Here is a 24,195-nt window from a genome sequence, read left to right on the forward strand (position 1 = left end):
TTATATTATATCATTAACACATTCGCACGAATAGCAAGGCAAATAATGATCAAGCATTAATTACTGTATTGTTTATTAATTTGTAGAAAATAAACCAGTGTCTGACAGCAGCTCGCTCGCTCGGACCACAGCTCGCTCGCTCGGACCACAGCTCGGACGACACGGGTCTTTGCTTGCAGTCGCCGGTGTGGGAAAAACGCATTGCGGCTAGAATGTCAGTCGCGCTGCTGTATTGAAAAATTTCTTAGCTCAATGAATGTGTTAAATAAATAATACAAAATTTTCTATGAACGATTTTTTATTTATTTTCCTTTACGATTTTCCCAAAGACTGTTTCTGACATTATTCTTTATAAAGTGCAATTTAATAGGTATCTATATAATAATATATATAGGCGGTTATAATTTTATTTTTATGACAGTATAACATATTTGTATAATTAATTCTTACTAGGTTTCCGCCCGCGGCTTCACCCGCGTTTTTAAGAAAAACCCGCATACCTAGTTCCCGTTCCTATGGGATTTCCGGGATAAAGTAGCTTATGCCTTATTCTGGGTTTTTAGCAACCTACATACCAAATTTCGTTGTAATCGATTATTTGCGTGAAAGAGTAACAAACATCCATCCTCATAAACTTTCGCATTTATAATTTTAGTAGGATTTTTACTTGATAAAACCCTAAAATTTTAAGTTAAGTTTAGAAAGTACATGTAGATCGGTCCCATTATTTTGTTTGCCCTTGCCATTGATTAGTATCAAATAGTAAAGTAAATAAAACAATCAAGAATATTTTCGATATAGTTTATTTTTATACTCAACATGATACAGATGTTATGGCTTTGTATTCAAACATCATTCTATTAATAAAAATATTAACAAATATCTTACATCCACGTAAAAATGTACAATTTGTAATAGATCTTACAAAATATCCTAAACTTCGTCCAAGTCGGTATCAAAGATCCGGGCACAGACACACGAGACGTTTGATAGAGACCTGACGTCGTCACGCGGCGTCACTCCCACCATAAGGCATGCGTGTTCTGTCAGGAACGACTTCGTATATTGAATATTCGCCCTTGCAACAATACGGAACTGTTATACACCTTATTGTTTATTTGGACGCAAGAGCAATGCTTAGTTTTGGAATAAATTTGTGATTATTTACAATATAGAAATATAAAAAGAAATCATTTTATTTTATTAATTAACATAAGAAATAAAACCTTTGTTGAACAGTTAACAGTTCTCGTGAAATTTGAGTTCAAAACTGGAAGCAGATTCAAAGTCCTACAAGGATGACATTATTTATATCGTATCTCTATTTGATTTTAGTGAACTGCAACTAACTGAAACTTGAACAAAAATCATTTTAGACAACATACAAATAGAAACACGACTAAATGACTGTATACACCCCTCATAGCACCTATTATTTTTCCGTATATGTTACTAGTAATTTAATTTACACTATAATGAGAAATTCTGTGATTTAAAAGCAAAGAATTTACTAAGTCCTAATTATCAAAGCGAGTTTAATATATACATAGTGGTGTTTGATGTTGATCCGATTGACGTGTTCTTCATACAATAGTTTATTTCGTTGTATTTACTGTTAAAAAATAATTTTATTGTATATTTTTTTTATAGGAGTCAATACAAAATATAAATCTATTGAATTAGGCCATAAAGCCATGACACCCCCGACATTTTTTATTTATTTTTTAACTAGTTGCACACATATACATTGTTTTCTACATCAATTTCAACAATTTTGCTAAGGGCTCAAAAATTTGAACACGTTTTTTTACAAAATAATTTTTTTTCAAAAAACAATAATAATTTAAGAAATAAAATATTTTACTTTTATTACATTATAAACTTAAATTAAAGCAAACTAAACAAATATACGAGAAATAATGGAATGAGTACCAGTTTCAATGGTGTACCCACAGAGTTAATAAACATCTCATGCTTATAAAATAAAATCATATTATGTTAAAATTATACGTGCACAAGAATAAATACAAAATGCTGCAGCATAAAGGACAAGCATACTATGACATAATATTAGGATATAATTTTTAAACACATTCCAATGGTTTTTGTTACATTTGAGTAAAAAATAATAATTAACATTTAAATTATCTGTAAGCTGTCATAGTACGCCACTCGACAATTTTTCCCTATGAGTTAAGACGCAAAGTTACAGCGCAGGTAAAAGTTTTGAAATATAGACAAAATGATGGATAACTGTATAAAAATAACATTTGCAAACAGACAATAAATAAAAATTGTGTTGTTTAGCTGCAAAATATTGCATTTACAAGCAATTAAGAAATGGATCGCATAATTTTACGATTCAAAAGTGACATTGAAATAAGCTTATATAGACGAGTTAATAAGCAAAGTATGATTATTTGTATTAAAGTTTTTTTAAATTATGATCGATTTTAGAAATAAGCAAAAGCACAACCATTTTTTAATGAACCAGTTTTGATGCAAATATTGAGTTGTGAAATGTTAACGATTACTTCCTTAATACTGCTTTTATGACCTTACATTACTTGTATTCCATATTTTCAGCAATATTTCTATTCATTTTATGTCATTTGACGTATGTTGAATTAAATGCAAGCATTGCTGTCTTTTCCTATTTCAATTATTATACATTAACATGGCTATATAAATTAAATTATTTTTTTTATTGTAGGATGGCAAATTGCAATTTGCTGTTTTATTTTTAGTATAGTAGGACCAACTTTGTATCTGCTAAGCTGCAATAGATTTGATTAATTCAAATTAGTAAAAAAACTAAATTTATGTCAAAATATTTTGTTTTACATTTACACTTTTCTCTTTATAGTATTCCCACAGTATTCGTAGATGTCGGGACAGGCTGACGTGTTTTGGATTTTTTGAGATTTCCATTTTTAAATCTGATAACTTAGTTGGAACATATAAGTCGACTCGAGGGACCATCTTTGTAAAGTATCGAATGTATCGAGCTTAAAGTAGCAGCGCATGACCTTTAGAATATATTGGAACATTTAGCCACCTACACAAGTACTGTTTAGTTACCGATCACTCCTCAAAGAACCGTTGCGTTTGCGTAATTCTATATAGTACATATAGTAGGTGCTGCCATATTCGTCAACTGTCCAAACTAAACCGCGTATTGATCAAAAACTGGCGCTTATTAAAACCGCACTAGTTATACGCTCGTGTGTGCGGCTGAAGATGTCAGATCACGCGTGTTCTGCTTCAAAGGCCCAAACTAGTAACTCATCGCCAATGTAAAGCACTAATTAAGATGTTATTGGACGCGCGCAGCTGAAAAATACGCGTATCGGACTCGAAGGACCAACCACATTGAATAGGGCACTAGTAAATTGTCGTGCTTGAGTAGGTACAAGACGGCCAAAACTTCACGCGTATTCAATATTCCATCCGTTCTTTACACGTATACAAGTTGTGTCTACATTTCATTCCAGCATAAATTGAAGTTTAGTAGTCAGATGTTAATCGTTTGCGATGTATATATGTGAGAACACGCGTATCCGTCTCGAAGGACCAAATCCAGCACACCGTTCTATCGTCCACCGTCTTGTGCAGGTATTCCATCTGTTCTTAGAATCAACTCAGCGTACACATATAGCACTAGTAAGATGTAACTCGTGCGCGGGTACACGAAACATCCAAAACACGCGTATTCCGTCTGAAGGACCACAACACCACACACTAGCCGTGCACTATCACTATCACTAGAAGATGTCGGGGCAGTTGGCCCAGTGCTGGCGCTGCTTGCACTCCCAGTACTGGTTGTTGTACAGGTGGCGCAGGTGCGGCTGGCCCGGCGCCGCCTGCCGCGTGAACCACAGCGGCGCGCGCGGCGCCGGCGGGGCCGAGCCCGCAGCTGCTGCTGCCTCCGCGGCCGACTCGAGCTCCCGGCGCGCCGCACTGCAAGGGAATAGACAATTTTATTGCTAAATTATATATTTTTCTTACAATTTCATGATATTTTAGTTCTGTTTTGAAAAGAGCGAGCGAGAATAGAATGGGAAAAAAGGAAGCTTTTACTGATAATAGCTACAAAATATACAAGGACCCAGATGGTGAAACGAAAATTAATTACTTGTACTGAAAACTCGTAATTTAATATTTCTATATAATATGTTCCAAAACATCATAAAGATTTTTGAAAATTTCTAAATCAAACTTAACTATATAACAACATATAAAGCCTTTCTAAATGAATTCATATATAGTAAAACAAGTTGATATTATTAGTATTTTATACCGCTGCTTCTCCTCGAGGCGCAGCTTCTCGGCGTTGGCCTCGTCCCAGAGCCCCTCCTCCATGAGCCGCTGGTCGGGCCGCAGCCGCGAGTCGGTCGGCGCCACGCCCGACTCCGGCTCGTTCAGCTGCGCCGCCAGCAGCGTGAAGTTGTACCATCTGCATAGTGCACATATAAATAAATCTTTATTTGCTCAAATGTAGTTCACAAGTTGACGGTCGGCTGCCGAGTAGGTATACCTACTCGGCAGCCGCGATACACGCGACATGCGCTACACAGACCAAAAAGTTTGAGACGATGTAATAAAAGTTTCACTTTAAAAATTTTTGCTTAATAACCACATATAAAGTTATATCTTAAACTGTTTTGCGTCCAATTTCTTTAAATCGTCTGGAATATTATTATATATTTTAACACACATAGCATGACAGTTTTTTGAGTACAAAGATGTTCTAGGTTTATGGTCAAGTATCAATCTATTGGGATGACGTAAATTCCCGTACATTTCTTGAGCCGTGGTAAATAGTCTTTGATTATTTTTAACAAATTTGCAAATTTCAAATATGTAAAGGCACGGCAAAGTTAATAATTTAAGTTTTATAAAAAGGGGTTTGCATGATTCGAAAGGCCCTACACCACATATAGCTCGGATGCATTTTTTTTTGTGATACAAAAGCTTTCTTTATATTTACTCCATTTCCCCATACTATAAGTCCATATCTTAATATTATGTTATGTGTTTATTTACTAAATAAAACATTTGTACCAAGCGTGTCAAGTTATAGCTTATTTATGTTAGGTGAATTGTGAAATCAGATATGTATTTACACGCTTGCGCGTTCTGGTTATGTTTTTCAATTTAAATGTATAGGTATGGAGGTATGTATGTTTATCTGTTTATGTGGTCACTAACGAGTGCAATGTATACGAACGCACGCGCGTACATCTATAATGAAGTATGAGTGACTTTCTGAGCGTGTGTATATTCGCGAATGTGGTGTATTTGCCTGTGTAGCATATATGCGAGTGTGTGTGTGTGCACGCACTCACTTATTATTGTCGAGCCAATTTAATAGGCAACATTTGACGTCTATCAATTTTATCTTCATAGGGTGGTAACCTGCTTAAAAACATCGATTAAAGTGAATTAATCGATACGGACTTGAAACATTTGTCAATCGAACTTGAAACACATGTCAATAATTTATGATGATTTTTATTCCCAAGTAATCAATGCATTCGATTCTAGATGTCAGATTTCGATTTTTAGAGTAACGTCTCTGGTATTTAAAAAGAAAAAAGGTTTATTGACACAAAATTGTAGCAACGTCAGTTCTTTAAATCAGAAATTGTTTATTATGTTTAGAATGGTTTATCAGTAAAATCAAATCCTAAAATTACTTGTATCGGTCATTATTATTATAAATATGTTATCGTAATTGAAAAAAGTTAAGCAAATGAGCAGTTCTAACAAAACGAAATATCATATTATACTATGTCGTCGTTACTAGGTTACGTTGTTGAATTTTGTTGAACTGTCAAATGTTGCCTATTAAAATGGCTCTACTATAAGTATATGTTACTGTGCATTGTTGCATGCAAACACAATATTCGTGTCAGTGTATGCGAATCATATTTTCGTGAGTGCACGTAGTGTTATTTTTTTAGTATCTGTCATGTGTCTGTTTGTGTCTGTTCACGTATAATATGTATTTTTATATGGATAACTAGTTATTCCGCGCGGTTTCACCCGCATTGCTCTGCTCTTGTTGGTCTTAGCGTGATGATTTGCAGGGCATCGCGCCATACCATCGGAGACCGCCGGACATAAGAGGCCTACCACGTGACCTAGTCTCCTAGGACACGACCGCTTCCTCGCCGCTGGCTGGGCGCCCCCCGGCCCCTTGCCGGCGGGCTCGACCTCGCTAAGCGGCGGGTGGCTTCACCCACGGACATTCCTCCCTGCAGCAGCTAGCAGATCGCCCGCGATACACGCGGGCTCGATCGCACTGCAGCAGGACACCTCCCGGACACGACACCTCGGACCATTAGGTCCCACCCAGTGCCCCGCCTGTAGTTGCAGGCGGCGTTGCCACCACTGTTCGGGGCCGTCGCCCCGAACAGTTACCCCGAGGCCTGTGAAGGCCTGCGGAAAGACCCCGCGATCGTATATATGTAGTGCTCACTTGTCCGCGTCGGGCGGCGCGGGCACGCGCTGCCAGGCGAGCACGAACTTGCCGGTCTTGCACACGGTGTTGTCGGGCGACGCGCTCGTCACCGCCGCCACCTCCACGCGCGCGTCCCAGTGCCCTTGCAGCACGTAGCGCGGCTAATGTGCACATAAATACATTATTACTTTTAAGAGGCGTTTGTTTCCCCGGTTTTGTTTTTTTTGTGGTCTTTAAAAATGTCTCAGTCGCTTTAAATGCTATTTTTCATATTTTTTTGCAAGACTCATTAATGTAAGCTTTAAGAGCACCGAGTTAAAAACATTTTAACAAAATAACAATAGTTTTAAATTGCTTATCAAATATACCTCAATATGAGCTCATTTTATATTTATTTCGAATAACACATCCGCATCAAATATTCATCAATCATTATCGCCAAGTAATTACCAAAATTGATATCACTTTATAAATTGTTATTCCTACCAAACTGCACATTATCAGTATAATCAACACTAACCACGCCGTTGGGGTCCTTGATGACCCCGGTGACCTTCCGCTGCGTGTCCCTGCTGAAGTACCCGTAGGGCAGGTACTTGAGGTGCGCCACGTACCCTGTCGCCGGGCCCGCCTCGCCCACTATCTCCATGTCCCCGTGGTTGTCCACCCACAGCTTGCCCACTATTATGTTGTGCACTGTAGTCGTTACCTATAATCGTGTAAATGTTTCCCATGCATTATTTCTGTGTAACTACAATATACTGCACTATGATGGCAGTTAGTTCCAATCGAAGCAGCAATACTATTCATAAATAATACTAATGATAAAAAGGACATAACAATGATTAAAGAATAATAAGTATTAAGAGACATTAACAAAATTTGAAAGAGCTAAGTGCATTGAATTAACGATTTATTTAACTTCTGAAATAATATTTATGCACAACTCAAACAAATGTACACTTAGGGAAGAATATTTCTAACATCTTATAATTTACAACATATCCTAGTCTAATCAACTACAAAATCCAAAATGACCAGTCCCCCAAACCTTAGTCCACCGATATCTACTCCCCGAGCGTCTGAACAGCACCAGGGTCTCCGCGTCTGGTGTGATCGTGATGAACTGCCCCCGAAAGTAGCTGGAGACCGAGAACTGCTGCCAGCACACCCAGCCACTGGCGCCTTCGCAGTGAGAGGCGCTGGTTGGTGGGTGGTGTTGCACCTGATTACTTACCTTTGTTAGTTACTTGTTCGATTGTGGTACTCCGGGATACTTTTTGATGGGTATAAATACTGAGTTATATTAAGGTCAGCTCTAAAGAGTTAGTGTGGTTTGCAATAGCTTTATGGGAAATGTGTAGGTTTATCTGACTGTGTATTTTTAAGCAGTCAATGCATTATTAAAATGTTTTGTATTAAAAGTTTAATTTTGATTATCAAAACAAGAGAAACGATTTGTGACTGTTTAGCTAGTAGCAGCAATCATTGTACAAGAATGAAGCTGAATGTATGAACGATTTATTGTCATTATTATGGTATTTTATTGTACCTACATTCAAACTTACCTAAGAGCCTTTCTCCTGCCTTAATTAATGATAAAAATATCCCTATACCTACCTGATAATAACCGCCTGATATTTAGCGCGCCTGCTCTCGCTACCTAACATACACAAACTGACATTTTATATAACAAAAGTTTCACCGAACGTATTTGAAAACGTCGCCCTATGCCTTAATTTGACATCAAGTAACCAATAAAAAGTCACGACAATATTTTAAAGAAAAACTACGCATCGAATTCCCATGTATTACCTCACAACATATGAATGCTATAAAGAAAACTATGTGTCCAAATGCATAGCTTTTCCTTACAACATAGTTAATGTTTATAACTTTAATGTCACACACAACAAATCACATGTTAAATTCCGTACCTCTCCCCGTATTAATAAAAAAACGCAAAAATCCCCTAGCATAAGGCGACATGTTCAAATACGCCCCCCCCCCCACACGCACCTTCCGCCACGAGTACTTGTTGCCGCTGCCGACGAAGTACGCGTAGGCGCCGCCGAGCGGTATCACCTGCAGGTACTTGCCGCGGAACTTGCTCGTCATAGTGAACTCCTGCCAGCACTGCCAGCCGGACGCGCCCTCGCAGAACTGCGCCACCATCGGTGGGTGGTGCGACACCTGACCGGCGCAACGCGGTTAGTTTTTTTTTGTTTTTTTTTATTTCGAACAAGCATGCATTTGAATTTAGAACGATTGGCATCGAACCGTTAAATGTTTTTATTAACGAACGTGTACTTAATGTTTAGGGCGCTTGTGCACTACAAGGAATTTTACTGTCCGGCATTCCGATTTTTTACGGTCCGGTGTGGCATGAAAAAACCGATGAATTGCTTGTGCACCTGTCCGTCTTTACTCGGATCAGTGCGGTACAGTTCAAGGAAGTTTGGCGGTATAATGCTATCATAAATGATTGTTTTTGCATTTTACAAGAAACGAGTAAAAAATATAGAAGGTGAAATATTATATTATGTACTTCGTTATAATAAAAAGTAAAGTTCCGTAAGAGATTTAAAATGCGTGTTTCACTTATTTATTTTAATCGGTGACGAGGAGCTAAAGCTATTCCCACTTGAACTTTAACTTACCAACACTTACTTAGATAATAATTATAGGTCAATGCTTGGTCAATGTATATAAAATAACAATACCGACTTCACAAATCTCATTGCCAACTAAAAGAAAGTAAAACAAGAGCTTGCTTTCAATTGGCATATGCAGTAAAAACAGTAAAATCCAAGCAAGTGGGCATTCGAAAACAATTATACCTACAGCTACTTATAGGAAAAGTAAAATGTCGGACAGTAAAATTACGTATAGTGCACAAGCTAGTATATAGATTAATGGCGTGCCATACCGGACCGTAAAAAATCGGAATGCCGGACCGTAAAATTCCTTGTAGTGGACAAACGCCCTTAGAGTATGATGTTTTGGGCGCGGAGCGAATCTTAGATCATTAAGTAATGGATAACACTCGCAGGCGTTTCCCCTTTTGCCGAGGTATAAGATTATTTTCATCGAAAAATCTTATCCTTTCATAAAAACTACTTGCGTAATCGATTACAAGCACTCTGCGTATTCGTAAAACGTCGAACGGACGTCTGCGAGTGCTCCGCTAAAAATGCCGTTTTGTACTGTCAAGTCTTGCAGAAGCAATTCAAACATGTCGAATATTAAAAAAGATGGAATAACCTTTCATTTGTGTATATTTTTTTATTTTTTTAATGTACATTTCTAATAAAATGCAATTTCTAATAATCGTCGATGTATCGTTTAGCGATATGATCAAGAAAAATAATCGAGTCATGTTTACTCGATCATTGATGCGGCCCCACGAGACTATCATGGAAAGAAAATATACAAATTTAATCTTTATGACCTAAGTGATAAAGTTGAATTTAGAACGCGATATTGAACCCCACTCCACATGACTATCTTGGAATGAAATACAAATTTAATCTTTATTATCTTAGTGATAGAGTTGAATTTAAAAACTCGTCGCTTAAAAGGTCGTAAATTTTTACGACTTTCGTGACACAAATTATTTTTGTGAATGTGTGATTATGTTTCATTGTGTTTCATCAGTGTGAGTTACCCTCCCCGCACCAAAATCAGCAGAAAGTTTAGTTAGAACATTTGCCAGCGTACTCCATCTATTACTTAATGATCTAAGGAGCGAATAGAGAATACATTTTTTGTATTTGAAGGCAAAAATGTACTTTTTTTTATAAATTTAATTTTTGAATTTAATATAGATTTTTTCTCATTGTTCTGTTATAACAGTATAGACTTACAAGCCATAACATTCGGTTTTTACAATGCCAGTTATTTAAATTACGTATTTTTCGCACATTATTATTTTTTCTTCTTATCACTCAATCACATACAACTACAATATATTAAATTAAAGAGTAACAAATGGCGAGGATTCATATAAAGACAGACGGGAAAGGAAAGGCAGGAGAAAGGCTAAGGTAAGGATTTAAGGATATACTGACAAAAGGTTATTGGAAACATGAAAGTAGAAGTAGAGATTACTTAAATACCTGATTGAAAAAAGATGTAAGTGAATATTTTAACAATATTCGTAAGGATTCATGTTTGCAATAACCCGAAAACAAAATGCGTTTTTTTTTTAAATACAACAGTATAAACAATAACTTGCCTGTTCGCTTATGACTCGCCAGCCGAGGTCCGACATACGATCGCATTCATATGTCTCACCCAATAACGGGTTAAATGGTTTTGTCGTTCTGAAATAAAAATTAATTTAGATAATTATTGTACTTGTTTAATTAAGAAATACCTATACTATCTTAACTTTTTTGGTAAAACTGTAGTTTACAAAAAACTAGGTGATCGCGATGTCTAAAACTAAAAAAATTATATATATTTATAATATTTATTTATTTATTTATTTAAAAACTTTCCTCGAAAACCACGCAATCAATAGGTGAAAACAGTTGGTTTAGTTTTTGAGTTTACCGCGAATGTATGGACAGACTTTTTATAATATGTAGTGATTACTAATAATGCATCAATAATTATATAAAAATAATTAAGTCAGAAGTAATACCCGCATAATTTAAACAATTTCCCTCATTCTGTTATTTGACTATTCCCTACTTACAAACACTCAAAACCACCCACCTATTAGCCGTAGTAGCATATGAAGAAACCGTAAAAGCCGCTACATAGGCCAATTGATGTGCCGGGTCAGAGAAGGTGGCCGCTTGGTCCAGTATCGACGAGTACTCGTAGTCCTCTGTTAACCGCTGCAGCATGGAGAGGGGCTCGCTGAAGTTCACGGGGATCGGGATCTTGGATAGCTCCTTGCCTGTTTTGTAGATTAGTATGAGATGGTCAATAAAATATATTAAATCGCTTTTTTAATTTATTTTTTGTTTAGTATGGATTGCTTTCATTCTATCATAGTTTTTTGTCTCGTAGTAAATAATAACACGACTTTTACATAAACATCTTCACAGAACAAACTTTTGAAACACATCCTATTGGTTTATGTATAGCTTTTCTTTGAAAGAGTTAACAGACAGCATAGAAATCTAAATAACAAGACACTAGAAGTCGTAAGCGTGCGTGACCTTGTCGCCACTCAGGTGATTTGCACATCACCAGTGCATTCGTCACTGTTCAGTTGCTCTGGAGACGTATGAGTGTATACATGGTGTGTTTCAGCAATTCCCATTGCGGAAATTCTTCCACAAGTTGTAATTATACTTATAAAGGAATAATATTTCATCGGAAAATATTTTTTTTTAGAAATAATGCGGTTTTTCCTTAAAATTATAGAATATTTACAAGTATTACGAGTGTCACCATAGTAATCGAAATAACAATGAATGACACAGTCGACCATTCTTATTATCACGTTTGTTCGTATTGGAGCAAAAAGTCTCATATACTTAGGGATGTTATTCTAAAATAAACCGTAAATTCGTGCGTTAGGATACATATTCAAAAGCTTAATTTAATAGATAAGTTAGTTTTCACTAAAATCAAGCTGTCCAATAAAAGGCATAGTTTACTTGTGTGTACTGTTTAGCTTTCGGTTTGAATGTGTTGATTTTGGCGACAGCGGTTTTCATACGAATTATGACATTATAGCACTTCTATGTGTCTTGTTATTTAGATTTCTATGACAGACAGTAAAGAGTAAAATTAAGCTTTCAATTTAAATAAGTTTCAACAACAGTTGCAATACCTTTATCTTTTTAGAAATACAAGCCTAGATCCACGGTCTCATTCTAATAGAATTTCCAGCAGTAAAATCAATTTAAAATACTGAAAAACATCATCTCGGCGTGGAAAGAGCATATTATACAAAAATCAAGTAAGATTGATTCCTAGAATAAGTTAATACAAGCCGTTGTTGTGATACAAATGTTTTGTGTAAATAAGTTCATTATCAGTTCTGAGTCAGTGCGAAACACGATACCGAGGTAAGCAAGCATCGATACATTATTGAATATTCATGTCGGCAGCAAAATGCGGCCGTCTTAATTTGCAATTTGTCAATTTCGCTAAGAAATTCAAATGAGTTTATTTTTATTAATTTCACTCGTTTAAAAAATAGCATTAACCTTTCTTCTGGTATTTCAGAATTTTAAGTCATTAAAATTTAAATAACAGTGTTGAATATTTATTTAATAAAGCTTTTTCAATTCTTAATATTTTGTTTTGTATTAGTACATAAGATAAACAATTTGTCATACAGAAACTAATGAAAATGAATGTAATTTTCTATTAAATATATTATATACCTATACAATTTTATAGGTATGCATAGTAATTCGAGAAACTTAACCAACTTATCTATATAGTTTTTTTATCGTGCGAACTAATAATAAACGCTAATCTTAATAAGTAATTAATCTTATTAGTAGTAATTCTATACCTACTATATAGTAAAGTAGTAAGATCCATAGATAAAAAAATAATAGCCTATTAAATAATCATTAATTGTGGTATAATATTTACGTCACGACATGTTAAAAAGATCTTGAGAGTACAGATTTATGTTTTAGAGTTTTTTGTTTCGTTGGGCGCACTAATCTCAGTAACCTTTTTTGGTTTCAATTGAATAATTATTTTTGTGTTGGTTGGTCCATTTATAAAGGAAGGCTATGTAATAAGAGTTGTTTTGCACATTTTAATTGGTATAATTTTACGGCACAGCTGGTATAATATAACAAGAATAGGAAGGGGACTGCAGCGGGCTGTAAATCTAAGAGATAGTTACCGAACCCTGTGTGTTTTGGTCTTCTGACAGAAATAAACGACAAATCATTCGCACATGCGTGAGAGATAAGGTATCACTACTATTTCTGTCTTTCTAAATATGATACAACCTGGCTTCCCTATTCAATTCTTCAATATTAAATATTCATAATATGATGACCATTTATACTACTACAAAGACAAACAAACGCAATTTTTTGCAAACATAAATTTTTCGATTGATTACAAATAATATTATAAAGACCATAGACTAAAAATGTCCATAGTGAATGGGCAAAACATCGCTCCGTGTCGGGATAAGTGGCCTTTTTGTTGTCGGAGGCCAAGATCCACTTTGTCATCGTGCTAGATAGTAAGTTAGTAAGTAAGGAAGTAAGTAAATAAGTTGATAAGTTTCCATAGAGCTCACCTATACAGTTCTTCATGATGGACCATAGACTAAGCGGGTAGTTGGGCTTGTCGGGCACGCGTGTGCGCCGCGGGTGACCCTCCACCACGCTGTCCGTCGCTTGAGATACATGTGGCTGGAAACATGTTATTTTGTCTATAAAATATTAATAAATCCTTAGAGCTCACTAAAAATTATAAGTCAAAAAAATAATTTGGAAAATCCAAAAGTGCACGCCTCATAATTTTTTTTTAATAAATATTTATTAATTACTAGAGGTCCGCCCCGGCTTCGCCCGTGGTACATATTTCGCAATAAAAGGTAGCCTATGTCCTTTCTCGGGTATCAAAATATCTCCATACCAAATTTCATGCAAATTGGTTCAGTAGTTTAGGCGTGATTGAGTAACAGACAGACAGACAGAGTTACTTTCGCATTTATAATATTAGTATGGATTATTTTTGTTTATTTAATAAAAATTAAACCACATCGAATCAGACCCTGAAAAATGAAAGGGTTCTATTCCTGAGCATACTCAAGCGTAAGAGAAAAAAAAAGACTCGATTAGTAAAGTATTTCGGTCGCTATCGTGTTAACAAGAAAAAGGATCCGCACATACAGACACACGGACGTCCAAGACAGAACTTTTTTAAACTGTTTTTTAACTAGTTTAAATAACAAAAATGACATCAAAAATATCATGAACGTTAAAAATAGTGTTTTTTCTTAATATGTGTGTGTATGTATTATCTTACAAGTGCAATGTATGATACATAAAGACATTTTAAGTTTGAAAAATCAGATGTTTTGCGCGAAGTGACAGTAGTACCCACCTCAACGCTTCGCTTATGAGGCGTGCAAAAATGTCAGATGCCTTGTTTGCAAGACTATGCAATTAAAATTTCTTAGCTTATGTATGCAGCTGTGAACGATATACTCGTACCATAAGTAAATAAAGAAATATTGAATTGCCAAATAGAGCAGGCTCCAAGGAGATGTTCGTTTGCAAAAATAGCGGACCTAAATCTGACTTCTGATATAATATTGTATAGATCTCAGACATCCTATAAACAGATGTTGCCAACCAGTTTTGTGGTCCCCCTCCCCCCACCCCGGAAATTAAATATGGCATACAAAGAAAAAAATAAAAATTTCCAAAACATGCCGTGTGGGGTATCAAATGAAAGAGCTTATTGAGTAGATCACGAATATATAGCATACTATAACATTTCTTACACTTTCTCTATGATTTTTTAGAAAATTTACGAAAATGGTCCATTTTTGAGTTAACTTTAAACCACTATAGATTGAAAACTCATGAATAAGTATATTTTTTAAATTATTATTTTAAATAATTAACAATAGTCCATTGTTTACGATTCAATAGTTCGTACAGTGAAATAGTTGCATGGGGGAGTGGGGGGAGCATTCAAAGATGGCGAGTATATTTTCAAGTTTAGAAGAGGCTGATGAAGTTAAGAGGCTAGGCTGATTCAAGAATGTTCTGCCATATTTTTCATTCTGTCAAACACAACGACAGTGCAGAGATAATTATTCTAAGCCCTGACACCGATATTTTTGTATTAGGCCTTTATTTCTGGCATAAACTCGAAAATATACTCGCCATCTTTGAATGCTCCCCCCACTCCCCCATGCAACTATTTCACTGTACGAACTATTGAATCGTAAACAATGGACTATTGTTAATTATTTAAAATAATAATTTAAAAAATATATTCATGAGTTTTCAATCTATAGTGGTTTAAAGTTAACTCAAAAATGGACCATTTTCGTAAATTTTCTAAAAAATCATAGAGAAAGTGTAAGAAATGTTATAGTATGCTATATATTCGTGATCTACTCAATAAGCTCTTTCATTTGATACCCCACACGGCATGTTTTGGAAATTTTTATTTTTTTCTTTGTATGCCATATTTAATTACCGGGGTGGGGGGAGGGGGACCACAAAACTGGTTGGCAACATCTGTTTATAGGATGTCTGGGATCTATACAATATATATCAGAAGTCAGATTTAGGTCCGCTATTTTTGCAAACGAACATCTCCTTGGAGCCTGCTCTAAAAAGAAAGTTCATTCAAATTGATACAATTCTGATAAAACCAAATCTTTTAAGCTCATAGAAAATGCGATTATATTTTTACACACAGCATAGAACTACAAATTGCATATTATAGTGCAAAGTTCATGAAATATAACAATTTGTGATAAGATTAGCTTACAATTATTAACTTATGATAAACAGACAAACAAGTGACTCACTATTTTTATTGTTAAGTAATACAAACATAATTTTTGATTAATGATCTAGTTTTACTAATCCTGATAAGTGATAAACATCGTAAGCAAAGTTTGGAGACTTATTTTCGATTCATATAACAATTAACGTATATTATTTGGAAAAACATAATTAACCAAAACTCCCTATAGTCTAACTTTCGTGAAAAAAATGTATTACGAGTGCTCACGTAACAAATTTGCGTGATCACATTAATTAATATTTAGTTCGCACCTGTGCAAAAACCGAAGTCATTCACTTAGTAACGTTGACCAATAAGGAGGCAGGTCAGGGCCAAGTACTAAATCTATATCGGTCAATTTTATTCAATCATAAATTGTTTATGTTCTTGCAAACGAGACGTCGCGGTCAAAAGGTGATGTAATTTAGGATGCGTCGCAAAATTGCGCTCTGAAGGACAATATATGTAGCTGTATAGATTTTACTGAGCTGTTACATATTTATCTTGATTGATATATTTTGTTATTATTATAAGACATGTTTATGTAAAATGTTTTAAATAGAAATTCAATCCATGCATTATCCTACTTCCTATTATTATTATTAACGCGAAATAATGTAAAAATGTTTGTTACTCTTATGAGCAAAAACAACTCATCGGTTAGAAATTTGGTATAGACATGAATTATAGTGTAAATAAATCGCGACCGACGTCGCGGGTTTTAGATAGTATTAAATTAGCATATTGCCTTCTCGTATGTATTTTTAGTTTTACTTCCGCATTATCACATAACATGTTTTCGTAGCAATACAATGCCGGTGTGTCAAATTTATAATAAGATTCATTGCGATACGTGGAGTGCAATGTAGTTTTTATCCTTTGGAAAATAAATTTATTATAGTTATTGAATATTTAGCACTCAAAAATGACAAGATTCCGGTCAAGTTTTGGCTAGTCTATAATACTGGTTTGACTTTTAGTAGAGAATACTTATAATATTTTATTAGAAATCGGCCCACCTGCTCTTTAAAACAATTTTGCGAGGCAATGTTTAAGGCAGGTGTTTTAGTACCTTTAAGTTTAAATTTTATTCTATACTTAATGTTAACAACACAATAAAGTGGTAAATATTTACTTGAATAAAATTGTATCTCATTTTTTACCAACGATTGGAAAAAACATAGGGTTCTAAATTCGTAAGGTACGGATATAACGAGAATATGTACCGCGTAGCTAAAGTATGGCAAACCTATTTAGGGCTGATTTTTAAATGCTTGGATAAAACTTATCCGTCCAATAAAGTATTACACGATAATATTAAAATGTCACGTAAACTGTCAAATATGGGCAATTAGAATACGTTTTTAAATTGGTAGTTTTATACATTATTTGACGAATAAGTAAGTTTTAACCAAGGATTGAAAAATCAGCCCTTAGGCTAGTAAATTTTTACAAACAAACAAAAAATCTCACCCAAATCTTAATATCCAGCTGCTTATCATCAGACGGCTTGGCGCTGGCCGCCGCCGCGTCAACTATTTCCGCGCCTCCCATCGCACTCTCCGCCCTTTCTTTGTCTTCCACGAAATACACCTATCGTTAAACAAAACATGTTTATAGACGGAATCACACTTGAAATCAAAATGAAAAAATAAATTAAATATTTATAATTAAAGGAATGAAAACTATATTATAATATGAAAACTATCTATACATATAATAAATCTGTAGAAGGGTCAATTCTGTACATTGAAAATATTGAAAAAATAAATAGCAGGGGGTGTTACTGGATCGATACCAAACCCAAATATGTGATTAACAAAATTTTTGTCTGTCTGTCTGTCTGTCTGTCTGTCTGTCTGTCTGTCTGTCTGTATGTGAAGACATCACGTGAAAACTAACGGTTCGATTTCGATGAAACTTGGTATAATTATACCTTATTATCCTGGGCGTAAAATAGGATACTTTTTATCCTGAAAAAATACGAAGAAAAAAAATAATCTTAATTTTTCAATTTTATCCATAGACGTTGTTCTGTAGAACAGCGAACACACGTTGGGTATTATTATAGGCCTAGCCATGGACGTATAAAAAAAGACGGACGGTATATCGCCTAAACATTGAGTGAAGCCTAGTAATGGCGGCGAAACATCCATGTGTGTGTGCCATGTTGCCATGGCAACAGCTGTCCTGTTGACAATGGCGGCTGTATTTTTTTCTATAAATTTTGCCGTAATAAATTTTGCCATTAAAACATAAAAGAAATAACTTGCTTCCCTGTGGAATGTAATCCATCGTGTTTTGTTATTTAAAATTGTACTGTTGCGACACCATTTAACCACGCAAGACAGCATTTTAAATATTTTTTGTGAAACAGTGACGCAGTTAATCAGTCGGTAGTTCACGACGTAATGGCGGCCGACTAGCTTACTATGGTGAGAGTGTGTGCGTGTTTATTGTCTTTACACGATCGCTAGCTTACTATGGTGGCTTCACGTTGTTTGTTCGTAATACGGCGTCCGTCTTTTTTTATACGTCCATGGGCCTAGCCGTATTTGAGTCCAATAGATATTTATAAGATGTTATTGTCAGAGTTACTCAAAATGGAGAAATGAACCATCCACGCGAAGACCGACATCCGCGCGGACGGAGTCGCGGGCGGAAGCTAGTATTATAATAATATAAGTTAGTAATAAACACATTTAAAAACTACTAGACAGTTGTAAAATACTTATTACCATACAGGACATATAAATCACGAAAAATTCATTTTCTTAAAAAAATAACACTTAAGTATCACAATATTTATCAAGAATTCATAAAATATTAAAATGGTCAGAACATGCAGCAACAATAAATTTGATAAAACTAAACCTATTTCAAACTAGATTCTATTCACTAAAATTTAGAATTAATTAACATCAAACAAGATTAACAAGTCATTTGGAGTTCACAAAAGGATCAATTAGTGTGATATTTAAACAATATGTTAAAATTATTATTTAAGTACTAGCTTTCCACCCGTGGCTTCACACGCGTTTTCAAAGAAAATCCCGCACAGTCCCCGTTCCCGTAGGTTTTCCGGGATAAAACCTATCCTATGTGTTAATCCAAGTTACCTTCTATATGTGTGCATATTTTCATTGTAATCGGTTCAGTAGTATTTGCGTGAAAGAGTAAAAACACACACACACATATCCCATCCTTACAAACTTTCACATTTATAATATTATATTAGTAGGATTATTTAACTTACTTGCTGTGTTTCTGTTACAGTCTCTACCTCTGATTCGTCAGAGCTTTCGCCGCTTTTTACTTTGTTTTTTCTATTTACCTAAAACCAAATAAATCAGACATCAGAAACCTATCAACATAACAAAACAGGTTTTTGTTAAAGTCAATGATCACCTATAAACTAACAGTTCAAACACTTAAGAAAGCATATTAATTTTTATATAGAATAATTAAATACAGACAAAGTTTGCATATTATCTACAAAAAAAAAACTTACAGGCACTTTAATTACAAAGGAAGTTTTGTCTTCCATAGCCGATGAGGCTCCCTCTTCGACCGCATCAAAGAATTCATGTTCGTCATCTTCTGTGTCATTTCCTTGTCCAGAACCGTTGCCACCTGTGCCAATAAAACATATTAGTTTAAATTGACGTTTTTTTTTCTCCTTTCTTAAATATTTGAATTTCTTGGTAAGAAGACCTTTATCAATAAACCAATATCATACTTATATTTAAAAATATTGGCTAAGCTGCATTTCAGGTCATGGTAGAATGAATTTATCAAAGGTCAAATATTACAAGCTCAATACTAATCAATAATCATTTAAAGAGTGTATTCAGTTAAATAAAAAAAAATATATTTTTTTCAGGGTTTTTTTAAACAAGGTAATGAACTAGAAAAAACAGAATTTCTAATATAAATCACTCAAATAGCTAATAAAGTATGTGACCATGGAATATTTAGATAAATTTATTATTTTGTTAAATGAAATCAGGTATTTTAAATGAAACATAGACATATAGCATACAAACACAAATATGCATGTTATATAGCATTATGAATGTATGTGCAGAGCATTGAGTGCGAACATTTAATAAGCTTGTTCACAATTTAGCGGTATTTATAAACTATGTGAGAGATTCAAACGATGAGATTGATGGATGACAGCTGATTGTATAAACTGATAATGTATCTCGAAAAACTAGAAAATAATAACAAATATTGTATAAGTTTGATAATCTTGTGATCATTATCAGCTTATAGTAAAAATATAGCAAATGTTGATTGTAATGATTATTTTTATCTTATTTCTAACAATGAACGAACTTTTAGTTTTAGTAAATTTTTCTTTTTAACCTCGTAACGCCCAGATACCTATTAAAAGGCATGCAGCTCGATAGTGGTACGGGCCCAAGCTGTTATCCAACTTTATGACATAAACGCCCACGGTACCTTTTTAAAGGTATCTGACAGTATCTGATTTGAAAACGCCGTAACATTTTAAATTACGCGCCAAATCTAATTACTGTTTTTTATCCGGCTACTGGAAAGTATGTTTTTGTCTATGGTTATGCAATAGTGCCAATAGAAAAAGAAAATATATGTAATTTCCGGCGAAAAGTCTGGCCATATTGACTGACTAGAGGACGTGGTAAGTTCAATCCATGATTATTGATGCAATCTTAGGTTTTTAACTGAGAGTATCTTACTCTGCTTGTTGACAAATAAGTAAATATTATAATTACATTTAGATTTACGCGAAAATAAAGAATATGCGTGTAAAATAACCTCGTAAAATCTGGATACCTTTTAGAAGGTATAAGAGTATTAACATATTATTGGATTTTAAAAGGTATAAGGGAATACACCACTAATCAATTTGATTTGCCTTTGCAACTTATGATTTAGACCGTTTTCTCCTTCATAATATAAAGTAAATTATTTAGTCTGTTACAGAATATTTTAGTACCTATCCTTTTCAGGTAACCCAATGAGAGATGAGCAAATCGAAGAAGCTTTAGAAGTATTAAATCAGTCAGATATAGAAGAGTATGAACTATTTGGAGATGAGGATTACAACATATGTATAAACCAAAACCAAGAAAGCTCTTCCAGTTCTGAAGAATCTGAAAATAATATTTTTTTATTAAAAACCAACTCTTATTTGCGAAATTATTTAAAACTTCTATAGAAATATATCAATTTACCTACTATCATTCTGATTTTAAAAGGTATATGGGTTGCTATTATATAGTGTTTTTGGGTCCAATTTAGAAACTTGCTAATTTTTGCTTCTGTCATCTGTTGGAAGTGGATTTCTTCTGATAGAAATCCTAAAACACTTGATAAACTAGCCTTTAAAAATAATAAGTACAGAAAATAATGATCATATTGTTCAAAAATTGATATTTTTTTCTCAGATTGTTAGTGTGAGATATCTTTTTGGTCATTAAAATTTTGGAAGACATGTATTAATCCAAATATTTGTGTTCATTGTTTTTTGTAATATAAAATAAACCCTATATTGTCTACCGCTAATCAATAATTTAAAAAATACGAATTTTGCGAAATCGGGTTTTGTAATACATTAAAGCCCATATGCCTAAATAAAGAATAACGAATTTGGGGTTATTTAGTGTCTCAAAACCTTCCACTGACATACATTTACATGCAGAAAAAATCCCACGCTCATACGGAAATAATAAGGCACTTTTTTTAGATTTCATCACCTCCGGGTCCGCACCATGTGAACCTTTTAAAAGGTACTTGGGCTGCAAGCCAATGTTTGGTAAAAATAGCCTGGGCGTTACGAGGTTAATGCATACACATAAAAAACCCAACAATAACTTTCCTTCCATGTTAAATTATAAACAAGGCTATAAACAACTTTGAATAAATACAACATGATATTCATTTAAAATATGCAACACCTTAATGTATATGGATTTAATAATGGGGCTAAAATAGAAAGTTCTTTCTAGAATGTTGTTTTATGGCTTACTATTTTAAGGTTTTGCTTTCATATAGTGACAAAAGATTACAGTGATGAACTACTTATATTACTATTTACTACATATGTAGATACTCAAGTTATAATATAGTAATAATAAAATTTACTATGCCAATCAACTATGCTTATACATAAGTACATCACTTTGTGCGCTCCTAGGATATAGTATATTGAATAGGTAATTTTTACACCATTGAAACACACTGCTCATTTCCTTCTGATAAATGGAGCCTAAAACCATTAAGTAAAAGTTAGATAAGACTAATAGACATCTTTAATTATTTATTGTTTAAAATGACAGTATACTAAAGAGCTTGTTATGTTAGCTTAAGCTAGCCAAGGAAATTAATTAAAAATAACAAACAATTATCACAGACATAAGCACAATTAAATGTACACAAACATCGTGATTCACAGTCATGCATGTTGACATGAAAGAACATTGTGATGATAGCACTGAATTCTATTTTTTCGTCAATTTATATTCACTTACCACCCATGACGTATTCTTAGTTGTTATATTTATTTATCATAGCAAATAACCTTAATAGTTAAGATCAATTCAGTTTAATGACAAGCCTCTAAATACACAATGCCAAGATCACACAAACACAATTAAAACACCTATACTTTTATATTTGTATTGTAATGTAACTAAGGAGGAGCACGCCGAAATCAACACACTGTTCAAAGCAAACGATAATTAGATAAACGAACACGCAACAACCGCAACATACCAATTATTGCAAGACATTAGTTACTGTAATACAACCTTGGTATAACCAAAAGACGAGAAAATTAAGAACATTAACGCACAAATTCAGAACCTCATGACGGTCGATTTACCTACCAAAAACACGGTTTATATTAATTTCATTTTATACATTTTTTTATGACCTTTTTATATTTATTGATAATGAAACACTGAAATTTAAAGTGAATCAATTTAGATGTTAATTTTGCAAGTCGTTACTCGACCAATTATTTCGATATTTCAGATTTTCCTTGATCCGTCACTAGCGTCATACGTCACTCGTCATTCAACGAATGCGTTCCGTTTCATTTTGTTTGTACGAAGTAGAACTTGTCGCATATATGAAAGAATTATTAAGTATGTATTGTAAAAATGAAAAATAATCTCTTTTATGAATATTTTTATTACGCATTATTTATTACTAAAATTAGAAAGAGGAAAGGTTTGTATAAGTATGTACGAAATGGCTCAAAAAATACTGGACGGATTTGGATGATACTTTTAAAAACAACTGAATTGAATATCAGGAAAAGTTTTAACATTTTAACTCAAAAGCTACACAACCGATTTAAAAAAATATTTTTTATTAGAAATCTCAACAAGCTCAACAACAACAAAAGAATAACTTGGCAGGCAATACATTAAGTTTTTTATATTCCGTTTTAATCTGGGAGAAGCAGGGACAAGTATACAGTAACTTTATTATTAATTAATTACTATAGATTATAGGGACACACATATGCTGATGCTGATCAAATCTTTTTGTAGATGTACATGTCCACATTGTTTCATTTGTGCTGCTTTTACTTTACAATAAATTATATTTTATTCAGTAGCACTTAACCATTAACCTAAGTCATATGTTTGTAAAAAGAATTAAAAGTATATTAAAATAAGGCTTTTTATTTGGAGACCTTGGACCAAGAAGTGCTACTCTACAATCTATATAGATGTTCTATTTAGATGTTATGACGCTTGATAAAACTATTAAATAACTCATATAATTGAAAGTAGTTAAGTTTGATGAACTAATTGTTTCTTAATTATAAATTTTCCATTTGTTGAGTTGCATTGGAGACGTTTGACATCGCTTTTAAAATTCTTGTATACAATATATATATATATATATATATATATATATATATATATATATATATATATATGTATGTATGTATATATGTAATTGTATATAGTGGCATTTAAATTGTATGAAACATGGAGTATGAAATCTAGTGATATTAATTATTATGTTGAGAAATTTAAATTTCCAACTGCTTGCAATGGCATTTATAACAGATTAATAATTAACACATAGGTAGGTAGGTTATTATACCTACTGTTAGAGTCTGATGGGATATATAAATTTGATTTTACTAGGTACTTTTTAACATGCAATGCACTACGGATTTTTACTCGCTGTATTTTTCAATGAAAAAATTAAGTGTGATAATACAAATTTTACATTAAAACTAC

At 33.8% G+C, this 24,195-nt stretch overlaps 1 protein-coding gene and 1 long non-coding RNA gene across 2 annotated transcripts in view; one reads left to right on the plus strand and one right to left on the minus strand.

Annotated features, from left to right (window-relative positions):
• Positions 1-787: 787 nt before the first annotated feature.
• The window catches only part of Osbp (oxysterol binding protein), a 28,293-nt gene continuing 4,885 nt past the window's right edge, over positions 788-24,195 (minus strand). The window contains exons 5-15 of the mRNA XM_089708723.1: positions 19,455-19,576; positions 19,200-19,277; positions 17,417-17,536; positions 13,707-13,821; positions 11,189-11,375; positions 10,704-10,791; positions 8,486-8,659; positions 6,987-7,175; positions 6,485-6,627; positions 4,301-4,456; positions 788-3,960 (exon numbers count right to left, since the gene is read on the minus strand). Coding sequence (XP_089564849.1) covers positions 3,765-3,960; positions 4,301-4,456; positions 6,485-6,627; positions 6,987-7,175; positions 8,486-8,659; positions 10,704-10,791; positions 11,189-11,375; positions 13,707-13,821; positions 17,417-17,536; positions 19,200-19,277; positions 19,455-19,576 — 1,568 coding nt within the window. The 3' untranslated portion in view covers positions 788-3,764. The remainder of the gene's footprint in view (positions 3,961-4,300; positions 4,457-6,484; positions 6,628-6,986; positions 7,176-8,485; positions 8,660-10,703; positions 10,792-11,188; positions 11,376-13,706; positions 13,822-17,416; positions 17,537-19,199; positions 19,278-19,454; positions 19,577-24,195) is intronic.
• Positions 20,313-21,121, plus strand: LOC149478989 (uncharacterized). Its single transcript, XR_016317346.1, has 2 exons — positions 20,313-20,609; positions 20,941-21,121. It is a non-coding gene; the product is annotated as an uncharacterized LOC149478989 (long non-coding RNA).

The sequence above is a fragment of the Colias philodice genome, chromosome 21 (genome assembly GCF_061535455.1).
Source record: "Colias philodice isolate Cphi_HAF_F1 chromosome 21, ilColPhil1 Martin Lab GWU primary, whole genome shotgun sequence".
Taxonomy (NCBI): Eukaryota; Metazoa; Arthropoda; class Insecta; order Lepidoptera; family Pieridae; genus Colias; species Colias philodice.